Here is a 20,886-nt window from a genome sequence, read left to right on the forward strand (position 1 = left end):
AGAGTGTGCTGAATCAGAGGATATACCCGTATCTGAGTTTTAAAATACTTTCATCATTTTCCCTGCCTTCAAACATATACAGTACATAAAAGAATGAGATGGGAACAGAAGCGTACAGTACACAGGGGTCAAGAGCATTCACAAAGCATCATGTTCCAACGTGTTATTAGCACCATTACTCTTCAGCCATACTGCACTTTTTACTCTTTCCATCATTCAGTTTTTAATGGAAAAACACCATGAGTGTCGAGGCGATGTGGCACAGACCTGTCTGTGTGGGTGGGATTGTCTGTTACGCAGTTTTCATTAGTGTTCTCCCTTTCTCAGAGATAATGTTAAGAACATATTGGAGAGTAATGCCTTGACGAACAACTGTTTGACATGACTCCCGGTGATGAGAATAAAAAAAGGCGAAGGGTTGCTCGTACATTCACCTTGCCTGCTCACGGCCGACACAAATACTTCGGCTCGGAAGCAAGAAACCAAAAACAAAAATGCATTGCAAAATTGACAGAGAGATTGCATTAAATCTGTTTAGCATATTTACTGTATATAACATTTGTAATATATATATATATATATATATATATATATATATATAGTCAATTTTTGTTCATATATATATATCTGCACTTCTTCAATAGCGTTTACTTTGATAACACTGATTGAAAATACCCTGCAGCAAACACTTTCAGAAAGTATGTGTGTGGGACAACCATTACAAAAACAGAGTGAACACAGACAAGTGCTTGATTGTCTCACTAAACGTCTTCAGTGTATTTGTAAGGGGCCATTCAGAGATCTTCGGGCTGCTGCTCCCTTCAGGGCTGTGCTAAGTTTGAGGAAAGGAAAGGAAAGGAGAGCAAAGAATAGGGAAGGAAAGGAAAGGAAATGTGCATCATGGGCAATACTAGTTGGCTAGAATGATCTTTTGGGCAGCAGTGTGGACACTTGACAATTGCGTTGCTGTTGTTGTTGTTTTTTTGTTTTGTTTTGTTTTATTCCTTCCCTGCAACCCTACCTTGAGGTCTCTCCATTGTTTGTCTTGGTGGGTTCAACAGAGACAAGGAGGGTGTGTATGTGCTTATGTGTCTGTGTAAGTATGCATGTATAGTTATGCATGTGCAAGTTTTTTACTGCCATTTCTTTAGCTTGGAGCCATGAGGTAAATCCAAGAGGCCTTCATCAGTTCCAGTTGGGGGGAGGGTGTCCGGGGCCGACCAGCGCCGCTTGCGTGGACGCTCCTGCTGCTGAGCCACAGGCTCGGCGGCCAGAGTGCATGCAGGTGCTGGCACGGTCGGAGGAGGGTGGTGAGGAAGAGGAGGAGGGGGAGGTGGCGGTGGCATCTCCTCCCTGTGCGAGCTGCCGGACTCGGGCGCAGCCTTGGAGGAGTGATGCGTGCGATGGGATCTGGAGCTGGTACGTGTGTGTGTTCGGTGAGTTTGGGTGGGTGTGGGAGTTAGGGCCAGGCAAATGTCACCCTCTACAAGCTGGCGGCAGGGTAGACCGTATAGCTGTGCCGTTCTCTGGGGACAGCAAGAAGACCAGCCTCGATCCTGCACAAAGAATGGATACTCCACCAAGACCTTCAGTAACTCCTACACAAAACCACAAAATGTGTTATAAATTTAGCCAAAGACTTTGTCATGTCTTTCATTTATAATCACAACAATATGGCTTTTGTGCACAAGAAAATGGATCATTTCATTTAAAAAATGCAGACAAACTGATGCAGAGCATTTTAACCTGAAAATATAAGAACAATTCTCATGCGCTTTTCAAATTAAATTTTTCATTATCCTCTTATCTGTTACCTAAGTACAGGACACTAAAGTGTAAGCTTAAGTACGTATCTGAAGAGAAGGCTGACCTGTGTGTTGCGGTCTCTGAGGTGGACCTGCAGGTGGCTAAAGCCCTGTGTGCTGCTGGGCGAAATCAGCAACACCGTGCAGGTGCTGAGGTGGAACTCTGGGGAAGTATCCGCACTCCTCAAGAAGTCCTCAGTCCGCAGCTCTTCTACCCGCTTCAGCTGACCGCTGGCCAGCTCGATCAGGGAACCCTTGGTGAAGTGAGGTAGGAGTGCAGGGGGCGATGGGTGAAGGGCAAGGGTTGAGGTGCGAAGATGTGAAGGAGACGCCTCCCTCCCTCTGTCTCGTTCTCGGTCGCGCCTTCTCTCGCGCTCACTGTCTCTGTCTTGGTCTTTGTCGTGTATTTGCTTCTCCTTGTCTTTAACTCGCTCCCTGTCCGTGTGTAAGACCTTGTCTCTTTCTTGGTCTCTGTCCCGGTCTCTTTGTGACCTGTCATGGCTGTTAGGTAGACTCACCGGTGAGTGTGGGGAGTTCCTTAGATTGTGCTGCCTGGTGACTGGCTCCCTCTGCATGTTGTACAGGGGCGTTCCTGAGGAGCTGTAGAGTGGGTATGCCTGGGCCTGAGGGCTGGTGTGACCCATTGATTCCAAGGAGTAGTAGATTTGGGCTTCAGCTGGTGTGGCCCCAAGGTGGTCCAGTAGTCCCACTCTACCTGTCCTGGAGTCTGGTCCGAGGGAGTGGGGACTCGGGGAGAGTAAATTGGCGCTGGTCTTAACAGTCCCATGCAGATGTCGGTCCTGCAGTGAGGAATGTGGCTCAGGGGCCTCCTGAGCTTGAGAGTCTGACAGAAATGGCACAGAATGTACACGGGATGTCAGATCGTCCTGCTGTCTCCGTCCACCGTTGGTGTGGGAGCTGTGTAGGCTAATGTCCAACCTGGTTCTGCTGCTGTCATTCCCATATTCTCCTGTAAGTAAGGGCCTGGAGGCCGAGACAGTCCTGCTGCCTGGTCCGTCCAGACCATTGGGCCTCTTGGCCAAGTACCTGTGTCTTCCTTCATATAAGCTTGGGTCTTGAGGGTAAAGAGAGTGGTGGCTAAACAAGTATGAAGGGGAAAAGAGAGAGGAGCTGTAGTCCCGCCGACCACTGTTGATATAGGACCACATCTCTCTAGAACTGGCTGGGAAGGGAGTCTTAAAGGAGGAAGCAGAGGAGGAAGATGGAGGAGGTGGCAGAGAGAGGGGACCCTCACCTCTAAGCCACCTAGAGTGATGGGGCAAAGGTGACGAGAGAGGATCATCTCTCCAAGCAGCAGGAGAACCTGAGCTTCTTCTTTCACTGACCTGCCCTGGGAAAAGAGGAAGGGAGACGGTGGGAGAGTAGCTCGGATGCCATGGTATGGGCACAGGGAGGGTCGGGGCCGGAGCAGGAAGGGGTGGAGGAGTATGCAAGAGATGTGGGTTTGGGTTAGTCAGGACTCGGTCCCTGTCACTGGCCTCCCTGCCTCCCTCTCCTCTCCCTGTGCTGGACCGACTCCGGAGCGGCACAGGGGGTTTGAACTCATCCAGAGGGACGTGGTGTTCTGCTGATCCTTGGCGAGACTCCCTCTTTTTGGGAGGGAGGCACTCTTTGCCGCGGTCAGGGCTGGGATTCATGGGTGGGCTCCAGCGGCAGTGGCGGCCCCCTGTGTGTGGGTGCAGGCTAGGTCACATGGGCCTCACGGGAGAACGAGGGGCACGGACAGAGGGGAAGGCTGATATACAGCATCACTGTTGGATCACTGCCGGTTGTGCCGTATTAAACCGCCGCTCACCTACAAAGACAACGAAAGAGGACAAAAAAAAAACACAGATAAGGTGGGTGAAAGGGAGGGATGGGACAGACAGAAGTGGGAGAGATTAAGTGTGAAAATTGAAAAAGAACAGTCTGTCAGGTCCTGGCATCAGTTGTAGTTAAGATTTAGCTGTCAGTCTGGTCAGACATGCAAACAAACACTCGGCTGCATCAGACAGATGGAGAAAAATCAGCGAGTGGCTCCCTCTTCCAAACTACTTTAAAGAGGTTAGAAACTTAGCTTTCTGTTAGCTGCTGCTAATTAGTCATTACTTATGTGCAGTGCGGTGAGACTGAAACTACCTAACTTACTCGTTTCATTCAAACACATTACTCCCACATCTCGGCTAAAAATACTTTTGCAGCCAATGAAGTTCAGAGGCAGTGCAGTGAGTGTGTGAGTGTGTGCGAAAACACACACAGAGACTACTCACAGCAGGAGAGTTTTCATCTCTGACTCTCAGGGGATGATTAGAATATGTAGATATGTTTTTGTACCACTTTCATGAGCCACCCCCACGACATCCTCGGGTGTTTTCTGCGTTCTATAGAAGCTTACTACTAGCACCCCACCACCCCCTGTCTTTCAGACATGCACGGACAGCAACAGACACACAAATACTCCCTCAGGCGGCTGTACTCACTCCCCCAGTGATAAGCAAAGCTGGTCACCACCCACCCAAAAGCTGACAGAAACAGTGTTGATATTGCCACCAGTTGTTGTGGATGCAGGATATGTGTCTTTGCATATTAATTATGTGCCACAGCAGGGGTGTGGGGGAAAATATGTGCGACTGTTGGTGTGTGTGCATGCATGTATACCATGTATGTCTGAGTGTGTGTATGTGTGTGTATGTGTGTGCATGTGTTTTTATTTTTTCTTGGAGGAATATGTGAATGTGTTTATTTGTTTAGGTCTTTGTGTGCGTGTGTGTTTGTGTTCGAGTCCTCAAATGTGTCAGAGATTTTGCAGCCTTGTTTCATTCAGTGAGAAGTGCGGGGGAGCTCTACTAATTCTTTTCCAAACGTTTTAAATGAGCTCTTTTGAAAGGATGGCTGCCGCGCCAGCTGTTCCCTCCGTCACCTCCTCCACCGCCACTCTCACCACTGCCGCCGCCACCATCGCTGCTCCCGCCGCCGCCGCCACAACACCACAGCACCGTGCAGCCACTCAGCCCCGCACTCACCCGCAAGTCTGTCTCAACTGCCTACCAGCTCCCTGCCGTCTCACCATCCGCCACACTGTCGCTATGGCAACCGTGTCTGTACGCGCACACACACGCGGTCACGCGCATCCAGTCGGTTGGAGAGGTTAGATGGGGATACTCCACGGAGAGGCGGGTACTCTGTTGCTCATCAAGTGACTTGGTCCAAAAACAGAATAAGTGTTAGAGTGGAGCAAGCTGTTAGTGCATCTGAGTGGAAAACTGAAAAACGAGTGCTGAGAGGAGGGAGGGCTTATTGTCCCAGACACTGGCAGGACGGCCAGAATGAATAGGACATCAGAAATAATTATGTAGCGTTAATAGATCGATGAAGTTGTTGCTATCACGATGAAAGTGCTATTGACGGGAGATTTGTTTTAATTTCTGCCTAATGATGGAAACCGAATAAACCCAAAAAAATATGCGTGTTAAAAATAGATATTCTGATGATGAAAGGCCTTCTCAGATGCCAGCAACAATCAATACTTGTTATTTAAAGCATTTATAGCCCCATCTCGTTGAGTTTTTAACTGGTTAGTTTATTTTGCAACAAAAGGAGATGAAGAAATACCATTTGAAAGAGCACTTTAAATAAATACATGCAAAAAATAAAAAATAAAAATACACGCAGAGCCGGAACACAAACAATTTTCAAAACGCGCCGTTTTTCCATTTTGTCATGTGGCGTACAGTGCTGGGACTCGGATGTCTTAATCTGGTTCCAGTGTTTGTCCTCGAATGACTCTTACACCCCCTTCATTCTGACTGATTATGAAAAAGGTTGTCAAAAAAAGACAGAACATAAACTTGCCAAAAAAAGTACAAGAAAACAAAGAACACAATTGTGCATGTGGAGGAGTTTGCAGAGAAATGTCTTCTAACAGAATACTCCTACACTATGCAGACATGCACAGGCGCAGGAATTTAGCTGGGGCAACTGTTGTCGTAGCGTTTAAATGTATCAAAACAGACAAATCACCGGCGTAATTACGTCAAAATATTCCTCAAAGATCATTTGCTTAATAAGCATGAACACAGATATTAAAACAAGTTATTTTATTTTTTTCCTTCTAACTAATTAAAGTTAAAAACAGCATTATGTTCCTGTATAAAAATACAAAATACATATATTGTTTACCTTTCAAACACTTAAAAGCAACAATGAACGCAACAAGGCATGCATATTTGCTCTGCCGTATACTCATCGCGCCTTTTTCTCGACATGCAGTTCTCAGGAGTCTGTCAAACACACCTCCATTCTCATGACGGCAAACATCAGGAAAACAGAACTGCTGGATGCTACTGGCAACTTCTGCCAATTTTACTGTCAAAGAAACGTGAAAATAACAGTCCTATAGTAGAAAGTGCAACTGTTAAGCAACTCATATTCCACAGAGAGCATCGAGCGGCAAACAGACAGGTTGATGGGAGTTGGTAGTTGTGATGTGATGCGAAACTGACCTTAGTGCGAGCTGAGCAGACGTCCCAGTGTTGGCAGTCATTCATATTCTAGTCCTCCCAGAGGGTCAGCCCACTCCTCAGCTCCTCACTGTGCTACACTGCTCCTCCACGGCACTACCGCCAGTTACAACACCCGCAGATATCAGCTGCCTCCAGCCACACACTGCTTCTGATCTCTGTACGCATGAAATAACACCAGCGAGCCCACCGAACTGAGGGAAAAAACTGAGAGCCTGCTATCCGTATCTCTGTGTGTGATGTGTGTGTGTGTGCGCGCGCGTGTGTGTGTGTGTGTGTGTGTGTGTGTGTGTGTGTGTGTGTGTGTGTGTGTGTGTGTGTGTGTGTGTGTGTGTGTGTGTGTGTGTGTGTGTGTGTGTGTGTGTGTGTGTGTGTGTGTGTGTGTGTGTGTGTGCAAAGGGCTGAGGAAATGAGTAATATCTAGCTGTGAGAAACATGTCTGCTATGCAGAGCCACACAGGCAGACCAGTTGCCGCTGCCGCCCACTTGCTTTAATCACTGTGAGGGACACACACACACACACACACACACACACACACACACACACACACACACACACACACACACACACACACACACACACACACACACACACACACACACACACACACACACACACACACACACACACACACAGAGTACATAAATACATATACATACATACACAGTCAAGGATGCAGCCTGCACACATATTGGGCGGTATAGTCTGACAACATTGTCAGTGTTGCCTTTTTTATTGTCTCATCTTATGGTTTCCTCATTCCTCACATCTTTTAACTGGAAACGCCTTCAATCGACCAGTTAATCAGCAATCATATGAAATGTTTCTGATGAACACTTCTTTCAAAAGACGTGCTGTCACATAGAAGAGCTGGAGGGATTGAGGGGAGGCAGAGAAACCGTTGATGAGAGACAGGGAGGGACATGGTAGGAGGCTCATCCTACACACACACTCTCAGACTTCGGCTTTTGCTGCTGCTTCTGACTCAAATCTAAACCTCACATCCATCAAGTGCGCACACACACTCTCTTACATGCATTCTACTTTTCGCTTATCTGTATATTTAGCTTAATTTGTGTTTTTTCTTTTCATCAAAGCAATTCTGTTCCAACTTTACACACACACACACACACACACACACACACACACACACACACACACACACACACACACACACACACACACACACACACACACACACACACACACACACACACACACACACACACACACACACACACACACACACTTAGGGGCAAATAGGGGCTCTCTGTGGGAGAGCTCTGAATGATTTGTTCCAGTGATTCAGTAAGTGAATGTGAAGTGTGCTGGTATGGCTGGTGCAAGTTATTAGGACTGTAACAGTGAGAGCAGAGTTGTTCATTCACAGCAAGAAATCAAATACCTGTCAGTATAGAAAACCTTGTGCAAAATAATAACCAAGCTCAGAAGTGAGAATGCGAGGCTATGCAAATAACCTCGTCTGTTGCTCGTCAACGAAACAGGGCCAAACCTCAGCTCGAACAGGCTTATGTTAATTATCGGCACAGAACGGCAATATAGAGGCCAGAACATAAAGTAAAGCATAGGGGAAATAAAACTTAATGAAGCAATCAAGTCATTATTTGGTATGGTTGATTGTAAAAATAAATCTTTATGGGTTTGTTTTGTATTTGTGAAAGCAGTACATCCAACCTTGTGCACGCAGACTCGTACCCGCCGCGAGTAAATGAGAATTCAACCTTGTCTAACTTCTCCACCTCAATGAAATGGAAAGGTAATCGGGTTTGTAGGTACGGCAGAATATCAGCTTGAAGGTCGAGCTGAAACATTCTCACTGTGAGGCAGCAACTGGTGAGAACAACCCCCCTGACATTTAGGTGAGCGTTACTTCTATTTTTCCGAGGGAACGCTGCTTAATGATGAACCGAGGCTGAGTGGGCAAGACAGCCGCCTGCTTCAGAGGTTATCACATTTGTTTTGTTTTGGTTCATCTTTCAAAATTAATTAGAGGATTTTCAAGCATTTTGGCAAATTTTGATTAAAGTAAAAATTGTATGTATTAAGAAGAAGAAGATAAAGACAAAGAAGATGAAGAAAAAGAAGTAGATGATGACGATGATGATGAAGTAATCATTTAGCACTTTGAAAAGAAACAATCACAAAGTGCTTCACACAATATTCAAGAAAATGTATGAAAGATGATATATGAGGTAAAAATTGGACAAATAAAAAAGACCACATAATTTGTATAGACACTTATGAAACAAAAGTTAAAACAATAAATATTTTAAAATCAAAGCAAACACACAGATGGGATTAAGTTGAAAATATCTATATTTTTAATCATTATGAATTTCTTTAATATATCACACTGCCACATAATAAATGATCTGTAGGCCAAACTTTGTACATTACTTGCTGTTCTGAGATAAATACTTTACGACTGCGAGCCGTCGACGTGTATGAACAAAAGTTAAACGTCTTTCAATTAATATAAATTCAATATAGCGTTTTCTCTGAGGTGCAAGAGTTTACTTTACTTTGATTAACTTTCCAACATATAATTATCATACAGCATATTCTTGAACAAAAATCATTAAAGCAAGGTTGTTTAAAGTAAAAAAAAAATTACTTTACAAAATAAACAAGATAAATTAAATGTAAATAAGCAAATAATGTAATTGCAATAATTTCCTCATACTGTAAGGTAATTAACACTTCTGTCTTCTGTAGCAATTTTATTGACATACACCAGTGTTTGAATGTAATTTCACATTAATGATACCACTTGTCAGCGTTTGATACAAATTTACACATAATAGTCCAGTCATAGTGAAAGAGCAGGAAATAGAAATGGGTTCATCACAGGGTGTTTACTACAACACAGAGATAGAGAAATGACTGTTGTGTGCTACTTATGCATGCACACTCTGATATTCAGCATATCGAACACGCACAGAGACAAACATCAACACGAGCAGGCACAAAACAGAGTCACAGTGCGCTGTCTGTCAGTCATTTATAGTACCACTGAGGCATTTGGTGTACTCTCCCTCCATCTCGTCTTTCTGCCTGTCTTGCTCTTTGGCTTGGCACTTTTTAATCTGTCCATCACACCCACACATGCACACACACACACACCGGCAGGGTCAGGCCCAGACAAGAAAGGTCAGATGAGTCAAACTCCCTCTATCAGACCATAACAGTGAAGAAATAAAATAGCAGCAGAGGTCACAGACCTCCACAGGTGAGGGTTCTGAGAACATTTTACAGTCTTACCGTCTTTTGCTTCAGGTTCTTAAAAAAAAGAATAGAAAAGAATGAAAAAGACATAATCCTTCTGCCACTTTTTTTTTTTTTTTTTTTACCCTTCCCCATGTGTAGCCTGGTATTGGGTGTCTGATCACGTTTCAGGCTGAGTGGGAGATCTATGATGGACGTCTGATGCAGCAGAAATTTGTTGCTGAATGTAACGGATCTGAACAGAGGGAAGAGTGGAGGAGCGGGTGGGGACCAGAGGACAAGATAGATCACAAAGTGCTGTGCATAAAATGGGTGCAAGAAAAACCAAAACTTAAGAATTTCATAAAATACAGTAAAAGTGGGGCACAGCATGTCAGCAATGTATTTAGGAGCCTGACCATGCAACGCCTGGTGTGTTGAGTGAGGAAAACAAAATATTAAAGTCAAATCGAAATTTGACTGGGAGCCAGTGAAGATTTGACACAATGGGTGTGATGTGGGCTGTTTTGGGTGTGACTGTCAAAAGTCTTGCAGCTGAATTTTGTATGACCTGAAGCCATATAGGTAGATGGATAGGTTGGCGTCATGGACAGAAGGGAGGAGGGGAGGGGAGTACTACTAGCTTTGTGTGATGGCTTACTCTACAAGGAGCTGAGCTAAGCTGATAAAAGGACAGGGTGATACGGGCGATAGCTTATTGGGCAAGAGGCCAGGTCAGCCTTCAGGGCTCTGACCCATTCTTCAGCAGGATGAGCCAGCAGCCCTGCCCGCAGCAGGCTCAACCACAATGAAGATGGGCTTACGACTCAGGAGTTACTATTAACACCAACACATGCACATACAGACACACACACACACACACATACACACACGTGCTGCATATACGCACAACTTATCTGCAAAAAAAATTAAAAATAAAAAATCGGGGGAAAATTGTGCTAACTCATGGAAGTTTTCTACAACATACTTGGTATAATGAGTGCTAATTTTGATGATGAGAACATGATTACTGCACGTCCAACTTGTAGAAGACAGTCTAAACAGACGACATTAAGACAAATCCGCTGATCACTACATGCGGAGCTAATAGGAAGAGAGAGTACAGCAGTGAGTGATGCAGACGGCTGTAATGTATTGCTGGGTTAATCCCTGTGAATCCTAACTGGTACTGCCTAAGGCAGGCTTAGTATAGTTCTGGGAGGAAATCCCCCTGTGTAGTGGTACAGGCCATTAGCCCCTAGGGTATAAATAGGGCAGCTATGGCTCCTTAAGCTGGCTTTTACGCAATATCAGTTAAAAATATGACTTGACTAATTACATGCAGGTCAGCCAGTCAGCAGAAGCAAAAATTCCTCCACCTCATTCTCCTCCTCCTCCTCCTCTTCCTCCTCTGACCACGGCAGACTGTTGCTCTGTCTCTCTCCCTGCCTCTTCAAATACATGTTGACATGTATTACAAGAGCACGCGTGGGTCAGCATGGAGCACGTGGAACAGTTAGCAGCAAAGTTTGTGGCTGACATTATCTCGTGTGTTACATTGCTGTCATTTACTGACATTTAAGTGTCTGCTGGGACTTTCATTTTGGCATTTTTTTCCCCACTGTCTCAGTCTGATAATTTGCCTCCTTTTTGCAGCATCTGCACCAGCCCGACAAGTATTCTCAACCACAAAAAGCTGACATTGCTTTCAATTTGTAGTCATCCTCTCCATCACAAGGACATTAAACACAGAAAATAAAAACATCAACCGTGCCACTATTAGTTAGGTGGCAGCGATTCTTATGCAACTCCAATGGATGTCACGCGCTGCTGATGTTCATGTTTTCAAATTTTCATTTCCGCAGCGCACTCTAAATTAAGTTTTCCTTCTCTCCCCTCCCCCCCCCCCCCCCCATGATGTACTTCACTGGTGGTACAGGCAGGCGGCCGTCCCTCTCGCTAGTCTGTGACATGATTAGCCCAACTCAGAGACCTTGATGCGAGCAGTACTCTCACGCTATGAGATCAGTAGCTTACGAGTGGCGCGGGGGCGGGAGGAGGAGAGGGGAAAGCGAGAGCGAGTGAGACAAAGTCGGATGGGGGGTAAAAACAGCTTGAAAGAGAAAGGGGCCAGTGTGTGCCAGCGTGTGTGTGTGTGTGTGTGTGTGTGTGTGTGTGTGTGTGTGTGTGTGTGTGTGTGTGTGCGTGTGCGTGTGCGTGTGCGTGTGTGTGTGTGTGTGTGTGTGTGTGTGTGTGTGTGTGTGTGTGTGTGTGTGTGTGTGTGTGTGTGAATGTGAGTGTGTGTGTGATAGAGAACGGGGATTACTTTTCATTCCAAAGATTTGTTGTTCTTGGCACTGTCCCCTGGCGACTGCCAGTCAAACTGGGTTTTTGTTGGTTTTCTGGTTTAGCAGAAAATGTCAGCAAACTGTAAGCAAACAGACTGATGACATCTCCATGGAGAGAGCATGGCCAGGTCTCCCGTTGGTAGCTTAAGTGCCATTCATTTTCAGAGACTGTCTAGACTGGCTTCACAGATACTGTCTGGAGTACCTTTATCACCGCTGGTATTCAAGGCAACATTGCAATACACTGCTGTTATTGCTGTCGTTCTCCAAACCTCCCCCCACGAAATCTGCCACACACTGTCACAGTTATTTACTCAACAAATCACTAAGGCTGTTTGTTATAGAGGGTGCTGCAAATTAGAATGAGATAGAGTTGAGTGGGCTTAATGCTTACTTTCAATACAACAGCAGGGAGAGTCCCGGTTCCACTCGAGAGAAAACCTTTATCACTCAGCTTGATCATTTTTGTTAATTATTTAAAAAAAATATAAAAAATACAAATACAAATTAGCTAAAGTGTTTTTGCTTAGTGATTTTGATATGGCAGAGGACAGTTTCATTATCAAAATAAAAAGCAAAGCATTATGAAGGTAGGTAGGATTAAATGCATCCCACAAACTCTCAGGACACGACGGATGCAAAAGGTTACAGGAAGTTTCAGATATTACACTTTCTATACAATGATACAAAAGCCAATACTGTGAAATATATCTGCACAATGACGCAGATTTACTTGCACAGGCTGCAGCAGGAAAGAAGGCTGGGCTGGCTGAAAACCTGTGGGTGTAAATAGTGGGTGGTGGGGTTGAAAGGTCACTGACCCCTATTGTAGATGAAGTGTGGAGGAGGAGGAGTACATACTGCTTGATGATACACAAAGGTTAGCGAGTCAAGGCCAAGGAAAACGATCTGTACGCACACAAAGAGCGATGAACAGACTTGGTCAAATTGACAAGATTAGATGTGTATGTTCTCATGCGAATGCAGACGTGCATTCACCAGCATCTTCACTTCACACATAACAGTGAGTGCTTTGAAATGTAAATACCTCGGATGAAATATCGGTTCCCACGTCGGCCTCGCAAGGGACGCTCGGACCGGCAGGTGTGTCTGTCACCTTAAAGTAGTCTGGCACAGTGTCAACTGTACTCAAACACCTGCCATTGTTTGGGATTATTCATCACACTCCTTCTGGTGGACTCCCAATTCAATTCACATAGTATTCCACTTGTGAGACTGCTGGTCTGGGAACAGTGGCCATGAAAGTCCCCTGGATTTACTAAAAAATGCCATGAGATCATGCTAAATCATCACGAGCACATAAAGGAATTATAGACCACTATTTAGTTGTAATATAAGAGGTTCATTGTGACTTTGGAATATATTATGCATGCCTTGGCACACTGCGGATATATTCACAGCTATTGCTTGATATGTTTGTTGACACCATTATTAAAAAAAATCTTTCGATTTTATTTGCACGCCAAATTCCTGACATAGCAGAAATATGAGTCCATATGACACCATGGATGAGGATCTCATTTCTTTTCTGTTCCGTAATAGTGTGACGTGCAAGACAAGCAAAGACATGCAAGTCAGTGTTTACCCATGGGTGTGACTTAAAGTGACAATCAGAGAGATTATCCCCAACACATCCTCATACAAAGCGGTGAGTGTTTGTAAGCCCTTGTAAAGGAATACGGCAGTGAAAGAAAATGACGAGACAAACAAGGTTATTTGGGGTTATGTCACCTCAAATGTTCTATAACCTGCTGCTGCTACTAGAGCGAGCCAAAGACGAGCGTTTTCTCAGAGCTACTACATGGCACACAGCCCTGCAAATCACACATTCACCGACGCCACACATGCACAGACTCCTATAATCATGCAAATGCACGGTCTCGGCATGAATGTACACTTAACTCTAACTTTTTTTCCTTTCTGTGTCTTTCACTTTCAGTCTCCCCACCCCACCCACTCTTGATTTTTCTCTCCGTCTTTCCCTATCACTCATCTGGGTAGCTGTTTGAGAGCACACACTCGACGTGGGTGAGAGTGCTAGAGTAGAGTATATGACTGTTAACACAAGGTGCAGGGTGTGTGTGTGTGTGTGTGTGTGTGTGTGTGTGTGTGTGTGTGTGTGTGTGTGTGTGTGTGTGTGTGTGTGTGTGTGTGTGTGTGTGTGTGTGTGTGTGTGCGTGGTGCTGTAGGTGGAGAGGCACAGCAGGGCGTGAAGGAGCGCTGTGATAATGACAGGCCATGCATTATATAACATGCAGATTGCATAAGGAGCAGATTATTTTAGGTCCAGATATTGAGGATGTATAAGTAATTTTTTTATTTTTTTTTTTAAACGTGGGTGTACAGCACTATGTGCACCTCTAAGTGCAGGGACGTGTGTTTGTGTAGAAATGTTCTGAAATGTGCTCATTTTTTGTGGTTTCTTTCGAGGAGCGTGTGGGTGTGAATAAACTAAAGTGTATTATGTGTTTGTAAGAAGGGGGCATGAATGTTTTCAGATTTCTTTCATAGCTATCTGCATATCAAAACAAGTATGTGGGAATGTTGGCACATTTGTCTACAGTGTGCATAAGGGTGTCTTTATTGCAAGCTCCCACTCATTATCACTTTTAGACTTCAGAGAGATCGACTTGAAAAGGGTTGATTCTCCCAGTCAGGTTAAAACCTCACAACTTCCAGATTTGATGATTTTCGTGCCTGAGCTTGTGTTGATAAAACACTTGCTCCTCTGTGGACTGCACAAGTTTTATGACTCTCTCTCAGGCACTCAGTCACAAGGTTATGGTCCTACAGGATGTCTTGTTTGGAGTCACAGAAGTGAGGCAGCGCAGATACAGTCTCCGTGTGCCACTGCCTCGTCTGTGCGCCTCGCTCCATGCATGAGTGTGCCCCTGTAAAAATAGACCTCTTAAAGGGCCAGCAGCCACTCAACCTTCTCCCACAAGAGGCCTGTTCTCCTCTTCAGGGTGACAGTACTCTAAGAAACATGGGACGGGAGAACATGCTGTATTTCATTCAGTCCATGGGAAGAAGTTGTGTTTTCGTTTCCCGAATGATTCTAAAACATACCTACATTCAATTTTCAATTACATCGCTCACAAGGGCACCTCCTTTTACAAGGCCGCATGACACACAGCCCCGGGCTTCGTCCTGGTAAGTTACAGTGAAATACAAAAGAAACATGGAAGATCTGGGATGAAGATTTTGAGGTACATTTTGCTTTGTGAGGCCGATGAAAAATCATTCAATGCAAAAAGTGTTCCTTATAAAGCAGACTTTGTCACCGTGCTATCAAAACAGCCATTTCTAGGACCAATCTAGCAGTGACATTAGACTTCCTGTACCCTCCAGTTGATTGCCTTCATAATTGAAATAAGTGAATTAACTCAGCAGGGACAAATGTTGTACGTCTTGCTTGAAAGACATGTATAGATGAGAACTGTTTGAACCTGTGAATGTTCCCACATGTAGCATATGGGATGTCACTGCAGCAGAAGGACAGCGCCTGCCGTAGCAGAAATAGACATACAGAAATCATAATTGTGCACACTGGCGTAGTGCGTCTCCATCACAAATGGTGAGAACAGGTTAGAAACAATTTTAGTGGAGCCAGTATACCAGGCAAAAGGCACAGCTTTGTGCTCTAAGCTGAAGAAATGCAGAAAGAAATTTAGACTCAGTAGATATATATACCATAAAAATAAGAAAAAAAGCGAAGGGACATAATTAAGCGCTTCTCCACCAAGTCTCCTTTTCTTTATCTGGTACAGCGACACAAGTTAGACGGCAGACGCCTGATGCACCTGCACACCGGCACATCCTCCTCTGATTGCACAAGCTCTTTCCCAGACTTGCCCCCAACATCTGCACATGTTATTTTCTCTCTCCTCCTCCACTTCCTCCCGTGATGATGTCTCTTTCCAAATTTCGTCCGACTGGACTAACCCCACCCTCACCAATCTCACACCCATCCCTCCCAAATTTGAGTGGGCTCCTCGAGGGCCCCTGGCTATCTCTGGACCAGGGCTATTTAAGCCCACTGCTCTAATTTTGAAAGTCCTGATCTGCCATCAGGCTGAGTGATAAACTTCCACCTCTCTCTCTCCCTCTTTTTCTTTCTGTCTGTCAGCCTCATGCACTCCTTCTCTTCATATCAGTCACACTCTCCCTCCTGTTCACACTCACTCTGTTATTCTCTTCCACGCACACAAACACCCACACGCATAGGTGCTGACTTATATGAGTCCATACAGCACACTCATTCAGACACGCATGCACAAGCAATTCAAATATGTTTTCTCCCTATAATGAACCCGGCTTCAGCCTCAGAATCAAATGTACCCATAGTAACTCCAAAGAGCGCTGAAATCACAAACCAAGCTCTGTGTATCCCGTCATTTGAAGTTGTCGGCACACCTGTGCCGACTCTCTCCCACACACACACACACACACACACACACACACACACACACACACACACACACACACACACACACACACACACACACACATACACACACACTCAGAGGAGGAAGCAGTGTGGTCACATACCTCACCGGGTGCCTTTACGTAGCCGGTATCAGAGAGTTTACTCATTGGATCAGGCAGCAGCAGGCACGCAGGAATATCCAGTTTTGAGACTGTGAGTCTATTCCTCCTCTATACTGCTCAGCCTTCCCTCCCTTCATCCTATTCCTGCCTCTCCTCCTTCTCACTCTCTAAACGCCTCTTTGCTCTCTCTCTCTCTCTCTCTCTCTCTCTCTCTCTCTCTCTGTCTCTCTCTGTATCTCCCTGTGAGTGCGCTCTGTCTCTCTCCCCACCTTGCTTGATCTCTCCAACCCCCTCCCTCCCTCTCTCTCTCCTTCCTTCAAACTGACACACACACACCTATCTCACTCTTACAACTTCAATCTATACTCATCCCTCTTACTAAGTCTCTGTGACACACAGAGACATTTGATAACTTTTTCTTTTCCTTGCCTAATATGCTCTGTGTGTGTGTGTGTCTCTCTCTCTCTCTCCCTCGCTGGGAGTGTATAATTAGACAGAGCTCAGTCGTAATACAGTCAGGCTCATTGTGGGAGCCTTAGCATTGCTGCTCATGTTTGGCTGACAGCCCAGCAGCTTCACTCATTAACCTCCCTCGAGCTGCAGAATGGACCAGCCCACAGCCTGTGCTATTTGCTGCAACACCTCAGCCTCTTAGACCGACAGCCAATCACAGTCCGCGTGGATGATGGGGAAAGGTGTGCCTGCCCGGCGCCGGGTGCTGTAGGTAAAAGAAGTAAACCTAATCACTAAGCATTGACGTGCCGCGGCAGGTGAGGCGCAACGCCAGCCGGTCAGATGTGACACAGGGAGGGGTTTCATCACAGTCACAACAAGTCAGTTCTTCTTTTGGTTGAATCACTTGTTCTTGATCCGCGTGCTGTGGCATCATGTGCTTTCTTTCAGGCTTGAAACCACAGACGACCACTCACAAACCTTATTGTGAAATGACTGTGAGGTATGGGAATGTCCTGTGCAATGGAGCAATAAGTCATATGCTCTCTTTACTGTACTGCCTGTCCCAGTTCCCATCACACATGACCCGGTGTAAACCCTCTGAGGAAGATTTTGTTTATCTCACTGACAACAATAATATGAGATTAAAGGGGTTCCTACAGGACATTTACATATTAGACTTTCATCTTGTATTCTAGTACAATTTTAACCTCCATCTACATATCCATTGACTTGTCCCATCAACAGTTTCTCGTGAACTGAATGTACTGACTTGCTGAAACGCACACTGAGAGAAACATACATTTCTAATGAAGGATTCACTAATAAGATATTTATTGTGATGAGATTAGATCCCATCTAATGTTGACTGAATAGCCATGTGCTCTGCTTTTTTTGTAGCCTATAATTTTAGCCTTCAATTTACAATTCTGAAGTCACAGATTTTACATGTTGCTTTTAAAACCTTTTGTTGTTTTCCAACCCATAAACGCCTGGATCGAAATACACACACAACCCTACTTTTGGAGACGGATGGGAAGTGATTGTAATCCATACAAACTTTCCATTTTAATGACAGAACTGATTCAATTAAAGGCACCGTGATCTGCAAAAATACTTGTGGGGAAAAACATGCAATCATGTCACCGGCAACATTGAAAAGAGAAGAAGGCATATGCCCAAAATAGTTAGAAACACAGACAATGCTTCTGGTCCTAATGGGTTAGTGTGTGTGTGTGTGTGTGTGTGTGTGTGTGTGTGTGTGTGTGTGTGTGTGTGTGTGTGTGTGTGTGTGTGTGTGTGTGTGTGTGTGTGTGTGTGTGTGTGTGTGTGGTAACCTGTGATTCCAGTGGGCTTTACCAACAATGAATGAATAAATAATTGATCTTAAGTATGCAAAACAATGGCTCACTGAGGCACACCCGGCTGATGTCCATGAACTCATAAATACATAATTCTTTCTTGCTTTCTTTCTTTCTCTCTCTAAAAATAGACTCATATCTGGGTAAACTGAACATATAAAATGTTGTCAGTCATAAAACAACATCACATACTCTATCCCTTTTAAAACTGACCACCACACGTTCGCCCCCAATGTTGGCGTTCACAAAGCAGCTTGCTTCAGACACTGCCAGCTCCTTAAAAAATGAACTAATGATTCTGTTTATCGGTCAAGAAAAACTGACAATGTTTGGGAAGTATAATGGTTTAAGGCCAACAACAAGTCAATTGTAAATCCTGCCAACTGCCTTTAGAAAGATAAAGCCTTCTTCCCGCATAGTTAGTTACTGATCCACATGGTTTTTACAACATTGTTAGGCTCAATTGGGCAACTAAAAAAAAGATTACATGAACCATTTCACCCCATCGAGTTACAGCCACATCCGACAGTAATATCCTGCCCAGATAATGTGTACACATTGTAAACATCCTCAGCGTTTACAACCATTTCTAGATTTGTGTCAATTAAATGTGATCCATCAAATGCAAAAGTGCATATGCATGCACTTATGTGGAGAGAGACATTTTTGTTTTGTCAGAAGAGCAGTTCCATTGATTTGATACACACACACGCACACACACACACGCACACACAAAAACTCAACAACCCACAAATAACTTTTTTTCTGCAAAGGTCATCAGCGATTTCATGTCAAGCAAGCATTATCTTCTGAAAGTTTCAGTTTGACTTGGGCCCAGGAGTAGGAGGGAGATTGTGATCAAACAACCAGAGAGAGAGTGGGAGGGTGTGACTACAGCATTAACTGAGAGATCACATGGTGTGTGTGTGTGTGCGTGTGTGTGCGTGTGTGGGTGCGTGTGTGTGTGCGTGTGTGTGTGCGTGTGTGTGTGTGTGAGACGTGAGTGTGGCCATACTCGTGCTCGTGTCTTTTGCTCTTGTGATCATTAGGCATTGTGCCGGCCAAACGTCTCAGTATCATTTCCTCTCTCCTTCTCTCTTTCCCATTCTCACTTCTGCTTTCTCACTACAACATCTTATAAATGCTGATGTAAATAAAACTGGAAGAGTTAACACTGAAAGAACGTCCAAAAATTAAAGTCAAGGGAAAATAACAACTGTGTTTGAATGAATGTGGGGTTGCGATCAATGATTTTCCACATTGTATAGAAGTGCTCAGACAAACAGAATTGTCATCTCCCACTTGAAAAAGGTGTAACACACAGCAGGTGGTTGACTCGGGGTCTTTAGTGGGGACAATCTGAGCCGGCGTTTTATGGTTTCTGACTGTACACTGGCCAATGGAAGAGAGAAAACTACAAAGGCTTTCAAGACTCCGAGACATTGAGAAAAAAAGATGAATGGGTTTAGAAAGCCTCAGTGAGCACAAGGTGGTAAATTATGACAAATAATTTGAGTTAACAAATGGAATCAATGCAAATGGAGAAGAGAATCTCAATTACACGGCAGGAACGCAAAAACGTGACCACACACACACACCCACACACACACACACACACACACACACACACACACACACACACACACACACACACACACACACACACACACACACACACACACACACACACACACACACACACACCACTCAGCAATGACAAAGCTAATGCGAGACAATTTCACAACTCTGTGTGTGTGTGTTACATGCTATACTCCTCTGTACTGTAAGCATGTGCTTGCTTGTATGTGCACGTGTGCGGATGAGCCGTCCGTGCGAATGTGTGTCTGTGCGCGCGTGTGTGTGTGAGAAAGTGACTCACCCCGTGTCAGTTACTCCTCTACTAAAGTGTCCTTTCCTTTTTTACTTCACACCTCTCCAGTTTGCTATTTTTGGGTCATGTTAGCAGAACTAGGTAGTAGGCCTATTCCAGAAGAACACACACACGCACGCACGGACGCACGCACACACACACACACACACTACAAACATGCAAAGCCCACTGGGAATGTTTTGGAAGAGTGAGCTGAGACCTGCATCTTTTCTGGTGCGCTGGTACGATAACTGATTCACTGGAGCCGACAAAAATATCCAGGGTTACTCGCAAAGTGAAAAATATCGTATTGCATAAGATGGAGAAAGGACCTGACCACGTATATGCAACAGTAGCTCTCTCCCACAAAGGCACGCACACACACACACACACACACACACACACACACACACACACACACACACACACACACACACACACACACACACACACACACACACACACACACACACACACACACACAATGATGTCCTAATAGTGTCCTGCAGGCAGGCGGGCAGAGGCGGGCCAGGATAGAGAAACTGGAGCTGAGGCAGAGTGCTGACTCAGGGAACAAACCGGAGAGAGAGAGAGAGAGAGAGAGAGAGAGAGGAGAGAGAGAGAGAGAGAGAGAGAGAGATAGAGAGAGAGAGTGTGTGTGTATGAGGAAAAAAGAGACCGAAGAGGACATTGTGCTACACAGAGGCCTCTTGACTTGCGTGTACAAACCA

General features: G+C 44.9%; 1 protein-coding gene across 2 annotated transcripts; it reads right to left on the bottom strand.

Annotated features, from left to right (window-relative positions):
- Nucleotides 1-9: 9 nt before the first annotated feature.
- LOC308113304 (uncharacterized protein) lies at nucleotides 10-16,656 on the bottom strand. 2 transcript variants are annotated; one of them, XM_080469491.1, is made up of 3 exons: nucleotides 16,472-16,656; nucleotides 1,871-3,621; nucleotides 10-1,598 (listed from the first exon to the last, which is right to left on the bottom strand). In XM_080469491.1, exons 2-3 carry the CDS (start codon nucleotides 3,461-3,463, stop codon nucleotides 1,134-1,136), a joined length of 2,058 nt encoding a protein of 685 aa, XP_080325617.1. In that variant the 5' UTR covers nucleotides 3,464-3,621; nucleotides 16,472-16,656; the 3' UTR covers nucleotides 10-1,133. The 2 variants fall into 2 exon arrangements, with proteins under 2 accessions (XP_080325617.1, XP_080325616.1); XM_080469490.1 differs by lacking the exon at nucleotides 16,472-16,656 and adding an exon at nucleotides 6,308-6,380.
- Nucleotides 16,657-20,886: the final 4,230 nt, after the last annotated feature.

This window comes from Lipophrys pholis (assembly GCF_963383615.2).
Source record: "Lipophrys pholis genome assembly, chromosome: 8".
Classification (NCBI taxonomy): Eukaryota; Metazoa; Chordata; class Actinopteri; order Blenniiformes; family Blenniidae; genus Lipophrys; species Lipophrys pholis.